Consider the following 25,258-nt stretch of genomic DNA (forward strand, 5'->3'; position numbering starts at 1 on the left):
AGATGGCGCCAGCCTTCGCCTCGCCAGCCGGCTCCCTTTCAGGAAGTTAACCGTGCGCATGTGCAAGAGTGCCTTCGTGCCAGGTCTTTGCCCACTCCGGGGCGTGCCTTATGAGATCATGGGTAAACAACCAATCAGGTGCGGATGCGCCGCACTAGGGTGTTTATAAGCGCGCCATGTTGGCGTGGCGGGCCTTCCTCTATAAGATTATAATAAAGTTGGTCACAGTAAGGATTTCTATGTACCCGCGCGTTTCTTGCCGGCAGGAAGTTGCGCGCGAGATATTTGGTGCCGAAACCCGGGACAAAAAAGCTACATCATCGCTAGTGCCAAGAGGAGGCTCCGTTTCACGGAAGAAGTCCAGAAGCTGTGAGTGGGGGTAAGACTCTGAGAGACTATGTTTAGCCTTGATCTGTTCCAGCTCAGTCCTATGGTTGCTCTGGCAGCCCTCGGGTTGTTTCTATTGACCTTTGAGTTTCTAGTTACCACCAAACGGCATCAGAGGTCGCATGGGAACTGCCCAGCTGTAATAGCAAAGCGGAGAGTGTTGGGGGAAGGGTGAGGCGGCAGAGTGTCAGAAACAGAGGGTAGTGAAAAGTTGCAACGAGAAAAGGATCCTGACCGATCTCAAGCACCAGGCCCTTCCAATTCGGAAGTGAAAGATTGGGGAAAGAACGCCCCGGGTGAGGAGAAGGGAGGAGATAAAAGGATAGCCTTATATTATGTAATTTTGTTGCTTCTTCAGTGTAAGAAGTTAGAACTTAAATCTTTCAGTGTATATAGAAATTTTTACTACAAACCTTTGCTCTCAAAATGAGCTTTAATATTTGGGGAGTAGCTGTTACACTACTCCAGATAAGAATATTTGAAACTAATTTTAAGCTTCTAAGGATATGTTAATTGCCAAAATACCTCACGGTACCAGAGGACTTAAGCCTTTGTTATGCACATTGGAGATAAAGCTTCAGCTGTGTTAGTACAGAGTTGTGGACTGGAGTCATGGAAGTATTTTGAATAGAGACCTGGTAAAACATATCTTATTCCAAACAACAGTTAATTGATTACTACAAAATACTGATATTTGGCCTATTACATATACAAATTTTTCAGACAAAATTGATAATTTTACTCTTTACATGCTTTTGTACTTCCTGTATATTTGTGCATACAACCCATTACTGTATTTATAGGTGGTTCATCTAATGAAAAGGCTACATGTATGATTGGATCTCTCTTTATTCTCTTGAGTTTCTATTGCTTCAACACAGATTATTAAATTCCGTAGTTTAGCCACTGTTTTTAAATCAAACTTTCAATTCACATACTGATAGCCAATGTGTGGCTTGTGGTTTACAATTGATTTCAATTACTTAATGCTTTATTAGAGACGGGTTTTCTAATTAAAATCAGTGAGTGATTTCAGTGTAAATTGTCTGACAACTCACTGTCCTTTCAGTGCTCTGGCTCAGACAACTAAACAAAATCATAGACCCAGCTCTTTAAAAATGGTAATGGAGTTGATAACACACCCTTACGAAAAGAGGAAGACTCCATTTGCTTACTTTCAACTCCCAGCCTCACCCTGCCAGCTCAGGGATTTCTAGTACGACTGAATCTAGACGATATTTACAAGATTCGACATTTCTAATTAATGCTTATGTTTAGGTAAGTAAAGTTTGTGAGGTGCTAGAGAAATGGCTTAGTGGTTAAGAGCACTAAGTACTGTTCCTTTATAAGACATTTAAGAACTCAAACTGGATTGCCTGGGCTCTTTAGCAAGGGAGGACAAGATACCAGACAGATTATAGGCCTTGCATAGGAACAATTAGTCAAAAAATCTCATTCTTTATATATCCAAAACAATAATGCTGGAGACAATAATTTGGTATACAAGTCAATTTATAAATACAAGTGCTCAGTGTCCTCAATTTAATCCTCGAGGACTTACCTTAATAAATAATATCTTTACTATATCTTAATAAATAAAAAGGGGGAGTTATCTCTGTATGCTAAATAATGCTCCTTTTATTTCAATTTTAAAATTTTGGATGCCAAAGTTTATGGCACCCTACAACTAGGCATACTTTTGCCTAGGTGAAATAGAGAGATCCACTTATTGACATGATCCTGTCCAGATATTTTATATGGGGAAGAGGGAATGTTTGTGTTTTTTCTACAGGATGCTACAAGAGTGTGCCAGCTGCCTGAGTGGTTGCTGAGACTTGCTGATCCTGGTTGCATAAAGATTCAGCTCTCCTGGTTCGGGTCCCTGGAGTCATTCCTCTGCCCTGAGAGGAAGATAGAAGATTCCCCTTCATCACAGAGATTTTGCCGTTGCTGCAGTCAGTGTTACCGCTGTGTGTGTCCCGTCCCACTATGGCCTGCTCTCTGACCCTCTGTACACTGCTGCTTGCTGGAAAAGACTGGACTCCAGCCGTTGCTGTCCCCCTTCATTTTCCCTGGTGACTCTTGCTGCCTTAACTGGTCATTTTACAGACTGTAGCTTTACAGGAATGCTACCTGCGTAAAGCTACAGTGGACTGGGGAACTCTGTCCTGGTTATACAGATCTCAGAAATGGTTCCATTGTCTGCTGGTTGTTCCAGAGAAAAATGACTGATCCTGAACTGTCCTGGAAAAGACCTTGACACTTTTGCTGCTATTGTAGCAGCCATTACTGCTGCAGACATTGTGTCTGCAGTGTCTGGAGTTATCCTCCCCCAATCTATTGTTAGACAAGTACAGTGGGTGAACTTTCTGGAGTAGTTACTAACAATTGGGAATTCTAAATTTTATTATAGGAGCGGCTTGAATACGGCCCTTGGTGGTAACAGCTGAGGAGGACCAAATGAGGTGCCCACTACTTATCGGGAGTGGCTCTGTCTGGTGCAGCCCTATGCTGTGGATCAGTGTTCATACTATGGTTGGTTTGCAAACTCAGATCTCAACAGAAACGTGACAAGGCCATTATCACTCAAGCACTTGTGGCCATTGTACAAGGGGCCTCCCCTGGAATTTGGTTATCTTGCTCAGGACTCTCTCTGTATCTGAGTTCTCTGCTCCTGCACCCCATGGATCTGTGGATCCATTGCACTGGGATGAGAGAGACTCATTGATCCTTTGATCAGCCCTTCCACATCGCTGAGGTTTCCTCATTGCACGCGATAGGGTGATCATGACTGCTATAAAATTATATAAATTATAAGGGTGAGATGTAGAGGGCCGCAATAACATTCGCCACCACTAGATGGCACTGGCTTCCACGTGGAAGGCCAGGATAGCCTCCGCCATTACAAGATGGCGCCAGCCTTCGCCTCGCCAGCCGGCTTCCTTTCAGGAAGTTAACCATGCGCATGTGCAAGAGTGCCTTCGTGCCAGGTCTTTGCCCACTCCGGGGCGTGCCTTATGAGATCATGAGTAAACAACCAATCAGGTGTGGATGCGCCGCACTAGGGTGTTTATAAGCGCGCCATGTTGGCGTGGCGGGCCTTCCTCTATAAGATTATAATAAAGTTGGTCACAGTAAGGATTTCTATGTACCCGCGTGTTTCTTGCCGGCAGGAAGTCGCGCGCGGGACAATTACATGCCTGTGTGATAGTTCTAGAATGTATGCATTTCAGCTTAGAGAAGAAATGTGGAAGAGAACAGCATTGGTATTGACTATTTTACAAAGGAATCAACACATTCCAAACAATTGGCTTATAGCCATTAGATCTATCAGAATTAAAAGTTAAATGGATATTTTATCATTTGTAACAAACTGCTATGGTCAGTGGAAACTAAGAAAATTTATAAAGTAAAATTTGCTTTTAGAATATTAGTAGAAATATATTTAATTTGCCTCAATGTAGATTAGCCTAACCAATAAACACTCCAGTGGAATTGGTAAGATGTCAAAAATTGCTAGATAGCATTTAAAACATTTTCAAAGAAATAATAGCACGAAATGAATCTTGATCCACTTATTAATTTAATAAGGAATAAGGACAGCAGATGGCAGTGACCTGGAAATGATTGCTTTGTGAGCACAGTGCAAACAAGTGCATGTGTGAAAAGGGAGATCTGAAAACAAATACATATCTTCATAACTTCATAGTCCACACAAATACCAGCGCTGTATTAGCATTTCCAACAAGGTGATCGCATTGGAAATTTTATAGAAGGATACATTTTAAAAAATTCAAAAAAAAATCACTGGAGTTTGATCTCTTATAATATTTTTAACAGCAATGATAAAATAATGATTGTATTTAAATAAAATATTAACAACATTAAACCTAGATCAGTAAGTTCATGGGTGAGGCTTTCATTTGACATCTTTCAATGTGTGATGCAGGATGACGCTCATTGTCCGTCTCCACTGCTGTTGACCGTGAGCCTACGTAATGGGTGGCATCTTTTAATGTGTGGTACAATATAATGTCCATGCTCCCATTTCTGCTGCTGTTGATCATGACACTATGTAAACAAGGTCAGGTTTTTGCTACATTCCTCCTAATAATGCTCACGAATAGATCAAGTAAGTGCCGAAGGGTTCTAGAGTCTTCATTCTATTCAGAGTTAATAAACCGTGTTCCAATTGTCTTATAAGGACGTGATTTACAAATGTCTACATTTCTCCTCGTTCGTTTCCCATTCTCATCCTCTGCACCAGCAGTGCCCGGCTGAAGAGAGCGATACCACTTAACTGCGCTACTCGAAGGACATCTATCAAGCTACTTATTTTAAAATAAGGTTATAAACAGGAGTTAGAAATCTCCTTTTAGAGGAAAAAAAATCACCCTTGATACCATCCTTTAAACCTCTCAGTAGATTCTAATTTTAATGAGAACAGAAAGGACTCTGGCTCAACAGGACTCTCAGTGCACACCCCTGAGGACTTGCACCCTCAGCACAGTTCTACACATTAAATCTCACGTCCTTATTTTTCTGGCATGAGAGTCATTAAGTCCCCGGTCTCCTTTTGTGCTCCAAGGTCTCCTGGGAATGTTCTTCCTTAAATGACTTTAGCTTTATTTTTTGAATCGTCTCTTAAATGCGGATGAAATGCAAAGTCCTCTCCTGCCTATGCAATCTATAGTAAGCTTCCTTGTAGTCTCTGATTTTTTCATACTATTGATTGTCATAGACCTGTTCTGATGTGCGTATTTGACTACATGAATGAGTACAGACAGTCGTTTTTATCTGTTTTTCACAGAATAGAATTCTGAAAGGAGAAAACTGCATTTACTACTTCTTTATTATTCTGTTATTGTCTGTATCGAGCACCTGGTACAGAGCACAGTAGACTGGATATAATAAATACACGGGGTCAAGTGGATTCAACCTAACTGTTCATTGAACATAGCCATATTCATCTACTACTGCTCTAAAAAAATGCTGTTAGCAATGATTTTACACACACACACATATATATATATAATGCACATCAAGTGTGTATGTACATGTAAATATATATCCATATATATATTTGAATTATAGTTGATAGTTAAGGGAAAACTCCTATAGACTGATATATTTGAGTAAAGAAAATTTCTGTACTTTTAATTCTCAGCCTTTTAATATTTTTGTTACAGTTTTAGTATATTCATGAGTAATTGTACACACAAATATGCATATGTTTTTATTCCTTTAATTTAAACATACTGTAAACCACTCGATCAGTTGCTTGCTCTTTAATATTTACTTTCTCCTTTTATTTTTAAGATACAATAGAATACCAAGTACAACAGCCTAAATATATTTAGAAGTAAAGACATATCTTTTATGGTAGACTCACTTATCAGACTGGTAAACAAATAGAGCATATTAATATGGAGAAAAGGAGAAGCAAGTTAACAGGTAGGATTTTGCCAGTTGGGCCTCTGTAAAAAGTGTTGCCTCACTGCATGTATTTATCTTAGGGCCAGATGTCAAAAATGTAGAGACTGTTGTAGTTAAAGTGCTTCAGAGACAGTGTTTCATGCTTAACACCTCAAGAAACAATAACAGAAAGTTGCATGGCCTGCACCACTGGTTACTTTAGCAAGCAACATCAGCTGTCAATAAAAAATGAGCGACACATTTGTATTCACAGAATTGAGTGTCGTTTCAATGTTTTAGAAATATAAATCCTTCTATATGGTCAGCGTTCCATTTTTGACAGTTTTAAAAGTGTACCATTTTAATACTTTTTTAAATACATCTGAATGAATTTGGACAAAACTTATTACCTACCCCCACTCCCTCAAGCAATGAAATCCCTGTATTTGAATTCCAGCAGATACATTAAGCTACCTGTTGCCTAAGATAAAAGGAATCCTTCCAGAGAGTTTCACTTCAGTGACTTGTGTTGTATTAAGGAAAGGATTAAACCGTTTTAAATCCCTTCTGGACCTATTGACGACATGAAGATTTAGAACATAAGCTGCTTTATTACAGCTCCGAGATAAACCTTAAATATGCAGCAATTTTCCATGCAGCATATAAATCAACTCCTGGACACGAAAAGTTGCTGAATCCTTAACAGACATAGCATAAGAAAAATGAGTCTGTCTTTCAGAATAACTATATCCCCTATGTACTTTTTGTAAATTTAAATTCCACGGTATAATATTTGATTTTGTCATTATTTTCTGTAAACTTTGAAAAAGCCTCCTGTCTGTATAGGCTATCACCACAGTCCCAATGAAGGGTAAAAGACTTTATAGTATAATTCAAGAAAGGAAGATTTATAACGTTTAATGGATGGACACAGAGGGAATACCATTTTCAGAATTAACAAGTGGGGAAGGGTATCAGAAGTGAGCAGGCTGCGATAAGAAATTCAGGATAGAGAAAATCTTAATATGTGAAGCACTTGCCAACACAAAAGCAAGAGACAGAGCCAAAAACAAAACATCAAAACACAAACACCACCACCACCACCACCACCATCACCACCACCAGCAGCAGCAGCAGCAGCAGCAGCAGCAAAAATAGGTCTGGAACCAAATTACTAATCACTGAGTGCTTGGTGTTTGTTGAGTGAGTTAAGCTGATAAAGAGAGATTGTGTCACATTCAATAGTGTGCTTTTCTCTTAGTAGACCATGGGACCTTGGTTAGTAAATGTCTTTACACAACTACTCTGGCTGTGATGTAAAAAAAGAAAAGAAAGGTCTAGAGTACTACTGATCTCAACCTGTGGGTCATGACCCCCAAAGACAATCAGGAAAGAAAAAAAAAAACAGATGTTTTCCATTACAACTCACTGAAGTTATGAAGAAGCAAAGAAAATAATTTTATGGATGGGGTCACCAAAAGATGAGGCACTGTATTGAAAGGTCACAGTATTAGGAAGATTGAGTTTTTATCTTTTTCAAAGTGGTATTAAGAATTAGAATTAGAGCCCCGTAGACTCTGTGACCGATCTACATCCCTAGTCCAAAAGGTAGAAAGAAATCAAGAAATATAAAGCCTATGTAAGAATTTGCATTCACAGCTGAGGGGACTAATGGTAGATGGTGTTGGGTCAGAGAAAAGTGAACGCTCAAGACTCACTAAAGGCATGCAGCCTATTATACCTGCAGATGTATAATATCAGAAGAGTAGTCTTATGATTGACATGTCTGGCTGGAACAAGACTGTGGTAATACTATTTCAGAGACGAAGGATGCTCCGATGGGGGAAATGTGGGTGGAAACATGGCAAGTTGAACTTCAGATGCCAAAGAGAAACTCAAAGATATCTTAATGGGTTGCTCCTTCAGCATCAAGAGGTGAGCTTGATTTCAAAGAATATTAGACAATTCTTAGTAAAGGCAATAATTGTAGCTGGAACAGTAGACAAGTTCATATAAAATCATAAGGTTCAGAATCTTAATGGAGGAGAATTTAGGGTACTAGTAGTTACAAATGGATACAGAAGAATGAATGGACATTTAACAACAACAAAAACAAAAATGTTAAAAGAATTTAGAAAGATTAGAAATATCATAATAGATGAGAAAATGCTGGCAAGGGTGAGGGGAGAATGCAATTAGTCCATAGTAACTATTATAGTCTCTATGGAAGTGAGTATGAAAGCTTCTTACAGAAGCTAGTAGGACTATCCTACAATGCAGTTACACCACACCTAGGTATATAGCTTGATGATTCTAAGTTATTAGACTGTAGAGACTTTGCACAGCCATGTGTAGGTGGCACTGTCCTGATAACCAATCTAGACAGGTAGTTGGTCAAAATATTCTAGAACATGTGGATAAACAGTTTTATTTAGCTGTAAAGAAAACCAAAATCATTACATTTGTAAAAAAAAAATGAATGGAACTGGAGATCATTTTGCCAAGAGAAATGATCCAAGCTCAAAAGATAAATACAACGTATTCTTTCATGCAAAATGTATGTATAAACTTAAGTTTATACATATATATGTGTATATACATATATATATATGACGTGAAATCATCAAGTGATTGTGAGAGGAGATAACAGGATATGAGGAGAACAAGAGAGTGATACAACATATGGGTCATAGAAGGAGAAGATGGAACAATTTTCTGGAAGGTAGGGCACCAGAAAGAGTAGAGGAAGGGTGAAAAGAGGGAACAGCATGAGAGGGGAAAAAGAATAAATTATAATGATATATATGTACGAAATGGCATACTGACTATAAATATGCTCCCTCAAGAAGAATGTATGACAGTATGAATATTAGCAAAAATTAACATTTTAGGTATGAGAGTTTAGACACCAATAGTAGAACCTCTTATCCTGTCCATGCAAGAACTTAAATGTTTTATGGATTGAGTATCATACAAGTCATTATTGGTTCTGGACAGAATAATTTTGGTGGAAGGGTAAGGATGGGGTGTCATCCAATGGGTTGAAGGGCAATTCATAACTGAAGAGGCTGAAGAGTGCAAAAGAGTTTTCAAGAACCTATCTGAAAACGAGAAAACAGATGATAAGACACCCAGGATTTAGGACAGGATTTTACTTTGGAGGAAGAATGTATGTTCTTGAACCTGCTGAAAAGTCAGGCCATAAATAAATGTAGAGCACGTGTAAAGAGAACAGGATTTAAAAGCAATAAGCTTTTCTTCCATAGTATACCAAGGCATGGGGAAGGGAGCAAAGAATCAAAGAGACAGGCTAATGAGAACCTCCCATCAGACTTTAAAACCTCTGGCTACAGTAACTGTACCTTCTCCCTGACCCTGTGGATAAGACCTTACTCCCATTGTGAATTGCATCTTGATTAGCAAACTCCTTGCTAGGCTTGATTGGCTGGAAGTCAGATATGCACATATTTACCAACCCTGTCTACCTAGTAGATTCTATGTACTAGATCAAGTAAGAAAACAATTTGTATGACTTGATATAAGTTCATAATTTAGAAATCAATTGATAATGGAAGCTGATGCTCACGAAGGTTGCAGTTCTGAAAGCAATTAGTTCTACTGAAAGACCCCAGCTTAGCAGCAGTAACGCCATTTTACAAGGCTGTACTTAAGATGACTGGTTCAGAGAAAGGTTAAAACACTGAGTACAAAGCGGCTGCCAAGCAGGATGTGTTTGGTTGAAGGCCTGGCAACAGGACGACTGCGGTTGAGCACCTGACAATGAGAAAAGCCCCGGGAGAGGTCCCACACCCTGGTGGGGGGCCGAGTCAGCCGTTATGTTCCAAGAAGGTAGCTAGGAAACTTGCCCCCGGGCTGAACCCTTGGGGGGCCGAGTCAGTCCTTATGTTCCAAGAAGGTAGCTAGGAAACTTGCCCCCGGGCTGAACCCTTGGGGGGCCGAGTCAGTCCTTATGTTTCAGGAAGGTAGCTAGGAAACTTGCCCCCGGGCTGAACCCTTGCCACATTAGAATCCACCAATTATATCCCTGTAACCATGCATCTGCTTCTGTATGCTTGCTTCTGCTCCCCAAAATCCTATAAAAAGCCCATCCTTGGTTCCGTGGGGCGCGCCAGACCCCCGAGTGACTGAAGCGCCCACAGGTGTCTGTGCCTGTGTATCCCGACAATAAACCAAATCCTCTTGCTGATTGCATCCTGTGGTGTCTCGGTCTGGTCTTTAGAGTTGGAGGGTCTCCATCCCGAGGGAAAGTTCTCCCTGAGAGCTTTTCACTACTTACTATAAAAGACAGCTCTCCTGAGCATGTGAAACTTTACTGTAGCTCAAGCATAAATGCAATGCTGTATTTTATATGGGATAACACAGTACCTTTGGGAGGGTGGTCTGGGCCATTCAGCGCACCCTGAATGGCGGCCTGGGCAGCAGAGTTCTGGGCTTTCAGCATTTCAATGGTTTCCCGTAGTTCTATAAGTTCAGATTCCTGCAGAATGAGCAGAGTTTGGAGAGTTTAATGTCCAGAACTTCGCTCACAGTTTACTGTCAAATGCATTTGATATTTTGCGTAGCTCTAAACCCCTGAAGGAGTTGTACACTTGACTGACCTTGTCAAATTGTACTTAAATTTTTGTTAGCTTAAGAAGGAATTTTAAAAAGCCTATCCTATAAAAGTAATTTCAATAGTCCGTAATCCTTAAAAAAGGAAGTGCAGTGCTGATCCCTTCAAAGCAATGGAAGATAAATTATAACTCATTTTTACATTAGCAATGTGCTAACACTGGATGTTAAACATCAGTATTTCAACATTGTTTTATGTTGTATTTTTCACTGCCCAGTGGATACCCCAATTTTAGATTTTGTCTGAAATGCCTTGTACCCTGGAAAATTGATTATCTCCATTGCAGTGTAAATCATGACTCTTGTTTCAAACTCAGTTCTTTGTGCTGTCACCTTAATATGTTTGTATGGCATGTTAATTCACCTTAGAATTATGATATCTTTTCATGCATCAGTGAAGAGAAACATATGTAATGCAAAGCCCTTAGATATTATATAATGAAGAATGCTGATGTACTTTCTCAGTGTCTCCTAAAATAAAGGGGAAAAGCTAAGTAATTTCATTGCATGAAATTTTCATTGCTTCATACACTGGAAAGCCTGATAACAATTCTAATCTTAGGTAGATACTGCAATACCTGAAAATGACAGAGGAAGTTAGAATAAACACATACGTGGTGCCTCATGTCTGTTTACCCTCTCTTTTCCTGAGAGAGAGTCTCACTTGTTGCCAAGGCAACAAAATAACACCCCACCCTCCCAAGTGCTGAAATTGAAGTTTTAAGCATCATGCTGTATTTTATATGTCTATTTTCTTGAACATCTCATATATTCCTGATAGATACTGGTTAGATTAAAAAAACTCTTGAGGACTTTAAACAGTTAGTAAATAAATACATCATAGTGAAAATTAGAAGGAAATTATTAAACTTACACATAGATTTTCAAATAATTCACTGTATATATTCATTCCTCACAAAGGAAACATTGTAGACAATTTGTAACCTGGTTCATTGTAATTACTTGGTCTCCCTAACTTCTATATCATGTCCCTTGCCCAATTAACACAGGCAATTTTACTAAAACGTAATGTTTCCACTTGAAACCCCTGAGAGATAAGGTATTTACTTGAAATGGATTCACATAATTTAAAAATTAATTTTATAACCAGTGCTTAGGTGAGTGTTAAATTTTAATTAAAGTCAGGCTTTCATCCTTGGATATGGAATCAACGATGCTTATACTGCAGATTTAAAAATCTGCTAAAATATTTGGCTCCGGCTTTACAGGAAGAAATGGAAATAAGTTCATATGCAAATATCTAATAATTGAGCTTAATTTTGAGTTAGCTCAGTTATTTAAGTGTCAAGGTTTTAATCTCTTCTAGAAAAGTGCTTCTACTAACTTTTTCTTTTTTCCTTCCTTCCTTCCTTCCTTCCTTTCTTTCTTTCTTTCTTTCTTTCTTTCTTTCTTTCTTTCTTTCTTTTTTTTTTTTTTAGACAGAATTTCTCTATCAAACCCTGTCTGTCCTAGAACTATCTGTATAGATCAGGATAGCCTTGGACTCACAGAGATCCCTCTCTGCCTCTGCCTAGGCCTCTGCCTCTCTGCCTCTCTGCCTCTCTGCCAATCTAACTCTGCCCTCTGCCCTCTGCCCTCTGCCCTCTGCCCTCTGCCCTCTGCCCTCTGCCCTCTGCCCTCTGCCCTCTGCCCTCTGCCCTCTGCCCTCTGCCCTCTGCCCTCTGCCCTCTGCCCTCTGCCCTCTGCCCTCTGCCCTCTGCCCTCTGCCCTCTGCCCTCTGCCCTCTGCCTCCAAAATGCCATGATTAAAATTATATACCACCATGTTCATTTTATTTTTTGCTATAAATGTATACAGGTGATTAAGAGTGGAATATTCACAGAGTGTCCTGTTTTATAACATTGTGTTATGGCCAAATTCCACATGGATTGACACAATCTGTTCGAATCTATACTCATTATTCATTACATCTGCAAAAATGTTTATAAATGAAATCTGCCCTCATTTCATCATTCATCTTGCAGCCATGACCTTTCTGAGAAGTTCACATGAAGTTTACCTTTTGCCAAATAATTTCCCCTACAGGCCAAAGTAAAATATCCCTGTTTGTGAATTCTTTTCCTATCAGGAGAAAAATTTAAGAGAGGTCCCTTTTATATAATTTAATATAATATCTTATTTAGTTGTTGAGAGTTTGTTCTTTTCTATTTATTTACAATTCAGTAAATTCTCGAGTTATTTTATGAAAAGCTCTGGTCTGCACTCATCAAATGTATTTCTTCTTTGAAGAACAAAACTTTATCTTTAGTATTCATATCTTCAGTTTGTATAATAGGCGGGTTTTCGACCAGGAAGCAAGAGTTCTATATAAAATCATCAAAACCATCACAGACCATTATAAATAGAAAGTTTCAGCATTGCTAAGTAAATAGAAATATTTTCACTGGGTATCAAGGAAGTCAAGGATTCCTTTCTTTCTTCCTCACTAGTAGAGCAGAAATGAACATAAAACATTTTAAATATTTGACTAAGATATAGAAATTTCCCAATATTATTCTAGTTTTTATTGTTTGTGTCATTGGATTTGGTTATTTCTACTGTCAAACTACATTTTTTTCTAAGATTTCTGTAATGTATTGAAATTGCAATGTTGCCTCCAAACGAATATATCATCTTTTATCTGTCTGCCAGTTTGCCTGCCTTCCTTTTATTTTTTTCTTTCTTTCTTTCCTTCTATCTAGTCTGTCTATCTATCTATCTATCTATCTATCTATCTATCTATCTATCTATCTATCTATCCATCCATCTACCCATCCATCCATCCATCCATCCATCCAGCTATCTATCTACCTATTTACCTACCTACTTACCCACCTATCTCCCTATCTATTTGGTTTGCCTTATATTGAAAACTTTGGTTAAGGACTATGGTCCAGAGAAAGCTGTTTACAAAATCATAAAACAATCTGAAATAATAGTCTATATTTGTTTGTGGCCAACAGAAAATACTTAAGTCTAGGAGGTCACTGTTAGGACTTCATGAAAATATTCTGAGAAATGTTTATGCCATTTAGATAACTGTTCAGTTTGTCACGCAATACAGTTTTTCAGACTTCCTTTTCTTTCCTTAGACACATAAGAGAATGCAGTTCTACCCAATTGCACAAAGATTCTTGAGAATTAAGGTATCAGATCTTACTTTGTTCTCCTTGCTCAATTCTGGTAAAGAATTCATGAAATGAAGCCCTGACATTTATAGACCTTGTGAGACTCTACTTTTCTGGGTTTTCTAGCTTTGTTTTATGAAGCCATCTTGCTGAACTTCATATCTCTTTGGATGGTTGCCATTACATTGACCAAGCTAAACAAGTTATAAAAATTACAGTAGAAATGCTTCAAAGACAAAGCAACTGAGTATTTCCTCTGTACTAGCCTTCTGGTATTCTTTTCCAACCTAATTTCCCAGCTCTATTTGATCTCTTTCAAAATTTCTCATTAGTAAAGTTCCATTAACCCTCCTACGAGCTTGACAACAAATCTTGTGAACCAACTGAACCTTTCAGCAAGGCCCTTTAATTTGACACTAAATTTGTCTTTAATTCCTTTCGATGCCACTCGGCTAATCTCACACTGCTCCGTTGTGGTTCCCTTGAGAACATTTCTCTCTCCAGCCTTCTGTGTATTTCTCTCGAAATCTTGCTATTACCTTCTCTTACTGAAAGTTCCTGCAGTGTTTACTGCATCTAAACTCAGATAAAAGGGCCTCACTAAATCTGTATGTTTTTAAAATTAAAGACTCATATTCATTTTAAGCTGCAAAACTTTAAGAGATACATTGTCAGGTTTTAGATGTACATTTTTATAAACACTTCTAGAAGGAAAAATGTCTGTACACAAAATATGTAAAGACAAAGCAGATTGCATCTTTAGTTTTCTATGTTGAGTTGGAACATTTGGCACTGACTGTCTTCATTTCCAAGATGAAAATTCATGGTCATCCTTGTCATTTACAGAGGTAGGAATGGCTTTAGACTTAGTGTAGTCGTCAATAAATGAAACCTATCATTCTTAGAAGATATTTCTCTATCCTTCAGTGACCTCTAACAAGATTAGTCTAGCATACCTTGATAGCTATGCTCCAATGATTTGAGTTCAACTACTACAAGCAACTGATTTAACCATCTTTGGAATTTTAAATTCCTAAATATTAGGGTATATTACAATAGCAACTTTGAATAAGATCTCATTGTTCTATTAAAGTTTCACATGCCTAAAACTATGTATTTGTGGATTTTTTTCATCTTAATGATTGTATCACAGCCTTCCTTATTAAATATTTTGTGAGAAAATTAAGCATTTTAAAATGCCTTGGGTGACACCTCCCATCAATGCCTTGGGTGACACCTCCCATCAATGTTTGAGTGGCATCTCCCGTCATTCTTTTGGGTGCTGATGCTTATGGTGATTTGCCCTCATGAAATATTCCCTAGTATTTCCCTTGGATTAAGCTTTTTCATCCCCTCTAGCCGAAAGAGCTAAGATGGCCTAGTTCAAATCCTCTGAAAATACTTGTGGTTTTTTAGGGCTGCATCTCTACTGGAGCCATAGTTTTCTGCCTCCTGAGTTATTTTTATAAATATTTTCTGCTTTCTGGACTGTAAGTATATAAAAACAGTATTCTGACATAAACATTTGGCAAAAGAATTGGAGTTGTTTGGAATCTGGAAGCAAGAAAACTAATTAGGACACTATTCGAGGCACTTATTTTGGTGAAATAAGAGCTCTATGTACTTTTAATGCCATGCGACTTCTAAAAGCACACTATGAAGCTAGAACATGATTTGAATAACTGTGTACTTTTTCTATTTCTTAAGTATGTAACAAGCACATGGATCAATCTTGGTCTTTGATTCTTCATGTAGAAGCTTTCATTTTTATTTTTCAATCATCTCACTCTCAGTCTGAGTTGGTTCAGTAGAATTTGATACAAGACTGACTCATGTTTTACTTATATATTTTTAAACCTTATGAAAATTATGTGTTTATGTATTTATTTAAATTTGTGAGTACTCTGTCTGCATGTCCACCTACATGCCAGAAGAGGGTATCAGATCCCTGGTCATGAGGCACCATGAGGTTGCTGGGGGTTTGAATTCAGGACCTCTGGAAGAACAACCAGTGTTCTCGACTGCTGAACCATCTCACTTTCACACATATATATGTATATGCAGATTATATGTTTATCATCACCTGTTACATATAAGAATTAAAATTTCAGGTAAAATGTATGCATTAGTAAGAAAACGTATATGTATGATGGCTATGAAAATCAATGTGGATCTTATGTCTATATGAACATTTCTATGTATGAATATTTCATATATGGAGAATGAAAACTTCAGAAAAATACTATTTATAATCTAACATTATAATTTATGAGACATCCCTGTTCTTCCTGGAGTTTATAGTCTAGCAGATATCTATATCTATAGATACCGATGGGGTAGACAAATAACTCATCTATTTTTAAACCCATACATTTTTCTTCTTACCCCATAGAACTTCAATATAAATCTAGTGAAAGACTAAATGGGCAAATGTGCCTTTGAACTCTGGGGACTGAGATTGAAAATACAGTGCTTTCTTGAGGCTTTTGCTCAGGACTGTTGGATCACCAGAGAGCAATACACCCTTTTTATCTCGGTTCCCCGAAGAAAAGTCTTTCTTGAAATGATTAAATGTTCTGCCCTCAGCTTTTAGAAAAATGTCTAAGTGAACAATGTGTTTTGTCTTTTGTTATTCTGTGACCCCACTTTAAGAACCTTGCAATACATTTGTCTTTAAATCCTGGGCCAAGACGTTAGTCTGTTCAATCTAAATTACACTCTTCTAGTCACACAAAGAGAACAAAACCCACCAAGAAATCTCCCTTTGTCTCTCAGCTTCCTGGAAAGCCAGTTCAGTTTAGGCCTTTGTGGCTGAACCATGGGTTCAGATATCTTGTTGTACACATCCATCTGCTAGTTTAAATCAGTTTCTGGTGCTGAACTGTGCTATAGTGTAAATCATTTTATAGATCTCTTCAAAGGAAAATGTCATATACAAATTTAAGGTACATAAATAATGACTAATGTTTGTGTCTACATGCAGTTCAGAACTGAAAAAGAATTATTTTTATGCTTAGTTAGTTATATATAACTAGTTATATATATATATATATATATATAGAGAGAGAGAGAGAGAGAAAATCTTTTATGAAGGAGTTATATTTCAAGTATTTATAGATTATCCTCAGATATCATAAGTTAACAGAACTGTGTAATCTTACATAATTCTATAAGAAAATTTACTTGCACTCATATAAAAGAGTTAAAGGAAATATGCAGAGACTATCAATTGTTACTATTGATTTTGCTGTCTTCAAGATAACACAATGAATGCTAATAATCCTTTCCAGAAACATATTTGACATTAGCTAGGTATGAATTAGTTTATGTTCACTTTTACACGTGAATTTGTGCATGGTGTACATGGCTGTGCATATGCGTACACGTCTGTGTGTGTATGTTTATGTATGCATGTGCATGGGTGGAATTTGAGGTTGATGCTTGCTATCTTTCCTGATTGCTCTTTTCCTTATGTATTTGGGGTTTCTTGATTAACCTGGGTATAGTCTGCCCAGCCAGCTCATCCTTGGAACTGCCTGTTTCTGACTCCACCCTCAGTAGGATTATAATTAGGTTCTAATACCCATTGGCCTCCCACGCGGCACTCTGGGAGCTCTTTACTGTAGAACTCTTATTTGCCTGATGAAAGACTTACCCAACAATCTTCCTAGTCCTTTAAAACATTTTTAAAAGGAAAGAAGTGCGCAGAAAGATGACATTTCTGGATTGTCCCAATGTATGTGATATAATCATAATAGTTTGGTAATTTTTAATGGTAATCCTACAAGGTTCTTATTGTTGTTGTTGTTGTTGTTGTTGTTGTGACTTTTAGAAATATGAATGGATAAAAGGGAATAGTAGAGTTATCTAGGGGCTAAAGCAGTGAATTTGAGGTTAAGTTTTCTCAAGATTAGATAATTCTTAAAGAAACATAGCCAGAATTCATGCTCAAGGGTTTTGGTTCCAAAGTCATTAGAAATTCTTTCCTGCTTGGCTAATTAAAGGGCCTCATTATCCTGTTTGCTGGGGTCCCTATAATACATACTAATGTATCAATCCACAATAAAGAAGAAAAAGAGAAAGGATAGAAGGAAGAAAAGGAGATGATTAAAGGAGAGAGCAGAGAAGGCAAAAAATGGGAGAGGGGTGGGGAAAGGCAGAAGAGATTAGAAGGGAAGAGGACAGTTTACGAATTCTGACAGATTTCTAGACATCCCTCCTTGATGAACTTGGACCATACATTGTCATGGGCAGCAGTCTAAGACCTAGAATAAACTAGAGGACTGTTTTCTGGTTGTATTTGGTAATTTGTACAAGGATATTAAGGTGATCTCCTTTTTAATTGCTCAGTTACTGTTGTATTTCCTAAAATCAAGTTTTGTACTCTTATAAAACTTGGTAATGCAATACCTTACAAAACACAAACACAAACACAACCTATACCTCTAGATAGGTAAAGGCCCAAGTTGTAAACATCCAAATCTTCGTAGAACCCATAGATCTCTTTGGGAATCAGAGGAGCACGGAGACATCTGCCTGCACCCTGTACAACGTAACCTTTCTAAAGCCTCCCCACTTACTTCAGGGACTGTTCCTGCCAATGGTACATGGATGTCAAGAACTCTGAAGTAACAGCAGAGAAGAAAGTTGGACTTGTTAGGACATGGCAGAACATTTTTAAATGTATTCACTCATAATAACCAAGTTCTTTTCCGTTTTCCATATTCTTCACGCCACATTATAAAACCCTTCGCATGGATTCTACGGTTTTGATGTAACTGAAGTAAAGTTGCTTCAAATAAAAGGAGCATCACAGATGCCAACTGATTTTTTTTCATGCAAAAACAAATAGACTTGCTCCTGTCATAACTGGTCCATTCTGCTGTCTCTGCTTTGGAGTGCTAATGGCTTTTCTAGCCTCTTTCTTAGTGTGTCAGCTTACATCCATGGTTTACTACTAGGCTTAAGGACCATGTATTGGTAAAAATTCTCCTAAATAACAATTCTTGTTAACTACATAACAATTTGAGTGTATTGGAATTCTCCTATATAAAGCCTCCTTTAGCATGTGGTACTCTTATAGGGTTGCAACTGAAAGCAGACAGAAATTTGTGTGCGTCCCTGTCTCTATGTTCCAATGTGGACAACCTGATTATGTTTTTAAATTAAAGCTGGAAAAGAAAATGGCACCTCATTCTCATCCTTCCAGGTTAGCACAGAAGGGATGCTCTGTAATGTTATTTTTAAGGCACTAAGACCTAGTTGTCATTTAGTATTCTCTGAAGTAAACTACCTCCTTGCAAGACTCAGTGGCAATGGCTGGCCATACCTTTTGTTCCGCTGTCATGGTTAGACTTTGTAAACGGCCAGTCATATTCCCTAAACTCTTTTCAAAAGCTGCTACAAGGTGAGCCTGCAGGGAAAAAAATAGAAGAAAGATGGTTAAAACGTGTCAGAATCTCAGGTGGATAAGAGAAAAGCCCCTTCATTTTATAAAGTGCTTAATTTCAGCCATTTCAGCGTTTCCAGGACTGTGACCATCACAGCTATTTCCCAGAGGAGAGGCTCCTTTAACACGTGTCTGCATTTCCACCTTGAAACTTTGGTTTCCTAAACTCAGTGTTTCAGTCTTTTGACATTTAATGTGAACTCGCCTTCCAAAAGGGGATGGTATTTTGCAAACAACAACACCTTCTGACTTGCACATCACGCAGCGATCTGACACCCAAAATACCGAACAAATTTCCCAGCTGCCAAGTTTTTAGAAAGAAAGGGCCCAAAAGGAGGTCATTGAAATAGACAGTGGACAAATGCTCCTTATTTTTCGACTTCCAGGATGACCTTTGAAGATATTGTTAGCTCTTCTATTGTGCAGACCTTCTCCTTCAAGTGTCAGACATCTGCTGACAGCTAGAACATTATCTTTTCTCTTTTGCTACTTACAAAGAACTGCCTGGGAAAGAGTCGTCTTCACTCTCAAATCTCTGTAATAAAAGCCCCCATTCCCCCTTTCGATTCACTTCTACTTCAGGAATAAGATCTAGGTCAGCAGAAATGCATGTGGTCAAATTCAACATTACACTTTGGTGGATTGTGGGTTTTATTTTAAATTTTAGAGAACGACACTTACTGCAGTATATAGCTATCACACTTATGATTAGGAATGATTGATGGGACAGCTGCAAACCAGTCCCTTTCCTACTGTGTTCAACAGCACGGGGTACAACTTCTCAGTATCAAGAGGTGTCTCATTCATGCCTGTGACTTCAGAGACAACTGAGGTCCACGTCTCAAATGAATATTATTTGTTGTGCTCCTAAAGGGACCTAAAGATTGAGTATTTTCTAATCTTAACATATAACAAACTAGATCTGGGGAGAATCTGGTCAATTTTGGCAAAAGTTTGATTTTTTTTTTCTGAAGGAAGGATTGCTGTAGAGGGGCTGAAAGGGTGACATACCTCCTCTTAAATGGCTAACAAAAATCTCCCAAAGAATCAGGGCTCTGATGGTTATTAGCACAGGCACCTTCACTCCTGAGGCTCCTCAGTGAGCTGCTCCTTACTGATACTGCAGTAGGAGAGAAGAACACTGCCAAACTTCAACCCTCTGTGAATACTCTGTATTGTCTGGATCAGTTACCGGGATTTTTCCTTTCCTGTGCTAAGCATTAGGTAGCGTCTATGTTGGCTGCTTTCTTGATACATTTTTACATCTACATCTGCATTCCTAAGGACTGTGTTCTAATTTGAACAAGTTTAAAGGACCCAAGTATTATCACATAGCCTTCACGACATTTTCTCTTTAATATGACATTAGAAATAAGTCATTTTTCTTTCTGAATGTACAGTCTCTTTGCCCATGATGGCCCTGTGTATTGATTACAATTTTGTCTATTCAAAGTAATCCCACAATGCCCATTAAACAAGGGGCTAAATCCTATATCCAAGCTTGTCCCCCACCCCACATAGGGGACGCTTTGGAAGAAAAGAATTCTATTTGATTTAGAAAACAATCCTGAACACTGTGATATTTTACTTCTCAAAAAGTAGAGAAAGCAAATGTTTAATTATTAAGGACTGTGGAGCCTTTTAATGTATACATTTGAAGAAAATGATCTTATAATTGATATCTACTTAGTCAAATTAATAGGAATTTAAAATATGAAAACGTTATAAAGAATAGATTACATAAATATATTGATTATATATTGTAGCACTAAGAAATGATAAAATATTTAAAATTAGAATATTGCGTTGGCCAGTGTATGTTAACTTGACATAAGCTAGAGTCTTTGCAAAGGAGGGAACCTCAAGGAAGAAAATGAATGCCTCCATAAGATCTGGATGCAAGCAGGTCGGTAGGACGTTTTCTTAATTAGTGATCGAAGAGGAAGGGCCCAGTCCCACATGGGTGGTGCCACTTCTGTAAGAAAACAGACTGAGCAAGCCATGGGGAGCAGTCCAGTAAGCAGCATCCTCCATGGTCTCTGCATCAGCTCCTGCCTCAGATTCCTGCCTTATTTGAGCTGTTCTGACTTCCTTCAGTGTAGAACAGCAATATGAATGTGTAAGCCAGCTAAACCCTTTCCTCGCCAACTTGCGTTTTCACGGTTCACTGAAGCAACAGAAACCCTAGCTAAGATAAATATAAATTTCTAATCCCTGCAAATCTGCTTTTGTACTAATTTTTCATTAAAGTCCTTATAATTGGCTTTAAATATCATTTTGAATCTTGTTATTTTCAATGGAGAATATAAAGTTAAAATTATATTAGAAAACTATCATTTTATATTCCTATCTTCTTGGCTTAGTTTATGAGATTAACTTAGTTACGTCAAAAGTAACAAATTTCTCACTAAATACAAAGAATGACAGAGAGGAACAAAGGAATAAAGGAGGGATTTTTTTCATCAGTGATCACTTTTATTACCCTATATGGGAAACTCTGTAACTTTTAGAAGAAAAAAATAGAATTTTCAAGGTGATGGCAGAAGTTACAGGATTGTAACTGCTTTTAGCAGTTGCATATTTTCTAAAATAGAGTACAATGTATTAATAGGAGATTAGTACAGAGTCTTGTGAGAGGAAGCCTGCCCAGGCACTAAACAGAGATGCCTGACTAGTGGTTAAGAAGATCTGCTCTGCATACTGCTCATGGAATTACACTACATAATGCGACTCACACAAAGGAAATGGCTGTAATGTTAACAGCAAGATGAAATGCTATTATATATAAAGATCATGTTGTACATATTGACAAAGAATGAAATTAATAGTTCGCTCTATATATACATAGCTAAATATATGTAATGTGTTATGCATTTAAGGATTTGTATTTGTGAAGTACAATTGAAGTTAGTCCTCTTCTTAATCAAATACAAAGCATTTCTCTGCTCCTGTATAGAATTTCTCTTCAGTGTTTGCCACCACTAATAGGTACAGATCGTCCAGGGAAATTGAGAGTGAAGCAAAAGAAACAGGTGGATTATATATGAAAACACATTTAATACAGCAAGCAAATGGAGCACATTCTCAGAAAGTATCAGAGCTAAGAAATGCTCAGTTAAAAATATTTATTTCCCAAAGGCAAAATTACCTTTTGTTTCGTCACACACTCATTTGGGAGCGCCTTTGAAAAATGTCAGCAATAGTGGGCATTGCTTCATGTTTCCAAATTATCTAAGGGCCAAGACTTGTCAAGCCCAAGAAGAAAATAAGGAGCAAAAGGAACCCATGCATCCATCCTACTTGGCAGGAGTACATGGGAGAGAGCTCCAGAGGCATCTGGCTTCTCCAGTGAGCATGTGTGCCAGCACAGAGCTGGCAGGAATCTCACTTTGCTTTCTTCTATTTGCTGGAGGGATAATGACTCCGAGAAGGCCAAGAAAGAGCACTGGCTATAATGACCTCGCTCTTTTCGGAGATGTTCTAGCAGAATAAGCTTTCTTTACAGTCCCTTGTGGCTCAATCGACTGTTTTCATAGCAAGTCTTCACAAGAGAGTGAAGGCCTACTGTGTGCTGCATTAACTGGAACTTTATTCTGCTAGTCAAATGAGAAGAGTCTGCCCATTTGATATCGTCTTGATTTACCACTCTGATCCACTCAGTAGTGACAGAACATGTTGAAAAAGATTTATTAATGTCAAGTGGAACACCCAAATCACAGAAAAATGAAGTTAATCAAGTGAAGTCATTAGGATCTAACACGGTGGTCACAGACTAAGAGAAAGTGAACTTTTCTTAAACGATTACTGAGTTGAAAAATGCTCATAAAAACCTGTCTTTGTGAACTAATACTAACTACTACACTCTCATAGAACAATCCTCCCTGTGGATTTCTCACAGTTAACCAAACACAAAGTTTACTTACAGTCTGAGTAGGTTAGTAAGTAAAGACTAATGTAGGTAAGGAGTTCAGGTCATAGACTATATGACTTTTAGTAAAAAAGATCTTCTTTTATTTACAAATAGAAATTGAAGAGCAAAATAGTAATAACAACAACAACAAAAAGCTAAACCAAACCTTAAAAATAAAAATGCCTCGAGGACTGGATGTAGCTCAGGCGATCAAATGCTTGCCTCGTGTAATCATCCCAAGTACCACAAAAGCAGACAAACCCACAGCAATAAAACGTGATGACCATGGGGGAGCTGGTTTCTGAGACTTCCTCATCGCAGATAAATGCAATCCAAAGTGTCTGCGGCTTTCATACAGCACCTCGCCCTCTGCCTACAAATCCAGAAACTAGCCAGTTCCGTATCGCTACAGATCTAGCAGAAATTTCCAATCGTCTCAGAACCATCTCTTTAATATTTAAACTTAGCGAACCACAGTGGAAAAAGAATGTTATTTAAAAGGAAAAAAAAAACTACTCTAATTGTTAGGCATCTCCTAACGAGCTTTATGAACAGAACTCATCTATCTCAAATTAATATTATTTCCCCAGAGTGAAAGCACAATGTTAACTCGGACACGGAGGTAAAATTAAATCACTGTGAGGGAAATAGCTTATTGCCGGCAGATTTATATTACGTCATACACTGTGGTCCTGCCCTTGCTCATTTTTGATAGGTCATGCTTTGTCTAGGAGAAAGGAAACATCCTTGGAGGAGCAAAGAGAGGGAGAAGTGCAGAGCCACGCAGCGGGAGTGAGGGAAGATGACAGAGGGCATATGGCTGCCTAGCAGGGGTTTCCACGCCCTCTGCTGTGTGTCCTCACACTGCTGCTCCTTAGGACTGGGCAAAATGCCACACGCTCTCCTGTGTTATAGCTGTGCTACACCAAATCCTCCAGAGAGTAGGGAAAGGCATTCAATAGGAAAAGGTTAATGTAATTGGTAGTCTCTGCTGTCTTGTTTTTCACCAGTGTACGTTGCCTTAGTGCTAGCAAATGTGGATTCTTCTAAGCTGCTCTAAGGAGGCAGCCAACGTATCCTGAGAGAGCTGCGTCTCCTATGCAATGGAGCCAAGCCATCGTATTTAGAGTCGAGTTGTTTTATTTTAGACTGTCCCGTAGGCTTTGTGAATTGATGAAACAGACAGGGCACAAGAATATTATACCTTCCAAAGTCAAATAGCGATGACCCTTATTACGTTTGGGCTTGAGAAAATTTCCTCCATGTAGAATGGCGAAAGTAAGACACAAGAAAAGAGGTAACATTTGTAGTCATTATTCTAGTTTGTAATTTTCTAACATATGCAGTTGGTCATTGTTGTACCTTTTTGTTTGTTTTGTTTGTTTTACCATGCTGTTACTGATCAGTTTGGATTTATATTTTATTAATGAGTGGGAAGAAATACTCAATTTCACCTGAAGTCTCCCTTCAAGCACCTTACAATGCATAACTATGGACACTTCAACTTTGTCGATAGGACCATTCCCTCTAATGAGGTAAAACTTTGTTCTGATATCTTCAAACAATAAAAGGCAACTTACGTTTGCTGACAGCTGAGATGTGAGGGTAGCAACTTTCTCCTGGGAGGCAACCAGTTCTCTCCGTAGCTTATGGATTTGCTGTTCAATTAAAAAGTCCAATATACTCAATGAGCCATTAAAGCGAAAGCTTTATTACAAGAAACTACGTATAGTAAACACAGACGAATCACTAACAACTCCTTTAAGAGAGGTGGCTGCCAGTTACATTGTGGCTCTCAAGTGCTACTTATGGAGAAAGGACTGAATTTCTAAAATTTCCAGGTTGGGAAATAAAATGTGCTCATAAAACTACATAATTGTTTCACCTCTAGGACTCAGAAATAGTTCACTGCCTCTGTGGATTCTGTTCCTTTTAAAACATTATTGTAATTAAAAACTCAAGCATAAAATAATCTTTAAAAATTCATATACACCATCTATGCATTGTACTTGATTTTTTATGTAAATGATTTGCCTAACGTTTTTTCCGAAAATCTCAGATGCATATCACATGTATTTTCATTTTCTACATTTTCTAAGATTTTTCAAAAGCATAGTGTATCTTATAGTAAACAAAACATTGATTTGAATACTTAATGAGTCCATACTTGAAAACATTTATTTCTTTTTGAGATGGGATATGATCATGTAACCCAAGTTGTGCTCAAACGTGATTCTCTTGCCTCAGGTTCTGGTGTGCAGGAGTCATAAGCAGGTATTACCATGCCACATAAGAAATAATTTTATGGGATGGAAACTTAATGGAGAATAAATAATT

At 38.0% G+C, this 25,258-nt stretch overlaps 1 protein-coding gene and 1 long non-coding RNA gene across 20 annotated transcripts in view; one reads left to right on the forward strand and one right to left on the reverse strand.

Moving 5' to 3' along the window:
* Positions 1–3,528, forward strand: part of LOC120093801 (uncharacterized) — a 40,745-nt gene extending 37,217 nt beyond the window's left edge. For 3 of the 4 annotated variants that reach the window (XR_010053696.1, XR_005487488.2, XR_010053697.1), the window contains one exon: positions 267–3,528. This is a non-coding gene — a long non-coding RNA (uncharacterized LOC120093801). The remainder of the gene's footprint in view (positions 1–266) is intronic. The other variant, XR_010053698.1, reaches the window with a different exon arrangement.
* Nav3 (neuron navigator 3) overlaps positions 1–25,258 on the reverse strand; it is a 788,263-nt gene that overhangs the window by 41,640 nt on the left and 721,365 nt on the right. For all 16 annotated transcript variants that reach the window (XM_063263475.1, XM_039079115.2, XM_063263477.1 and 13 more), the window contains 3 exons: positions 24,502–24,579; positions 18,892–18,975; positions 10,189–10,300 (listed from right to left, as the gene is read on the reverse strand). In XM_063263475.1, coding sequence (XP_063119545.1) covers positions 10,189–10,300; positions 18,892–18,975; positions 24,502–24,579 — 274 coding nt within the window. The remainder of the gene's footprint in view (positions 1–10,188; positions 10,301–18,891; positions 18,976–24,501; positions 24,580–25,258) is intronic.

Source organism: Rattus norvegicus, chromosome 7 (genome assembly GCF_036323735.1).
Source record: "Rattus norvegicus strain BN/NHsdMcwi chromosome 7, GRCr8, whole genome shotgun sequence".
Taxonomy (NCBI): domain Eukaryota; kingdom Metazoa; phylum Chordata; class Mammalia; order Rodentia; family Muridae; genus Rattus; species Rattus norvegicus.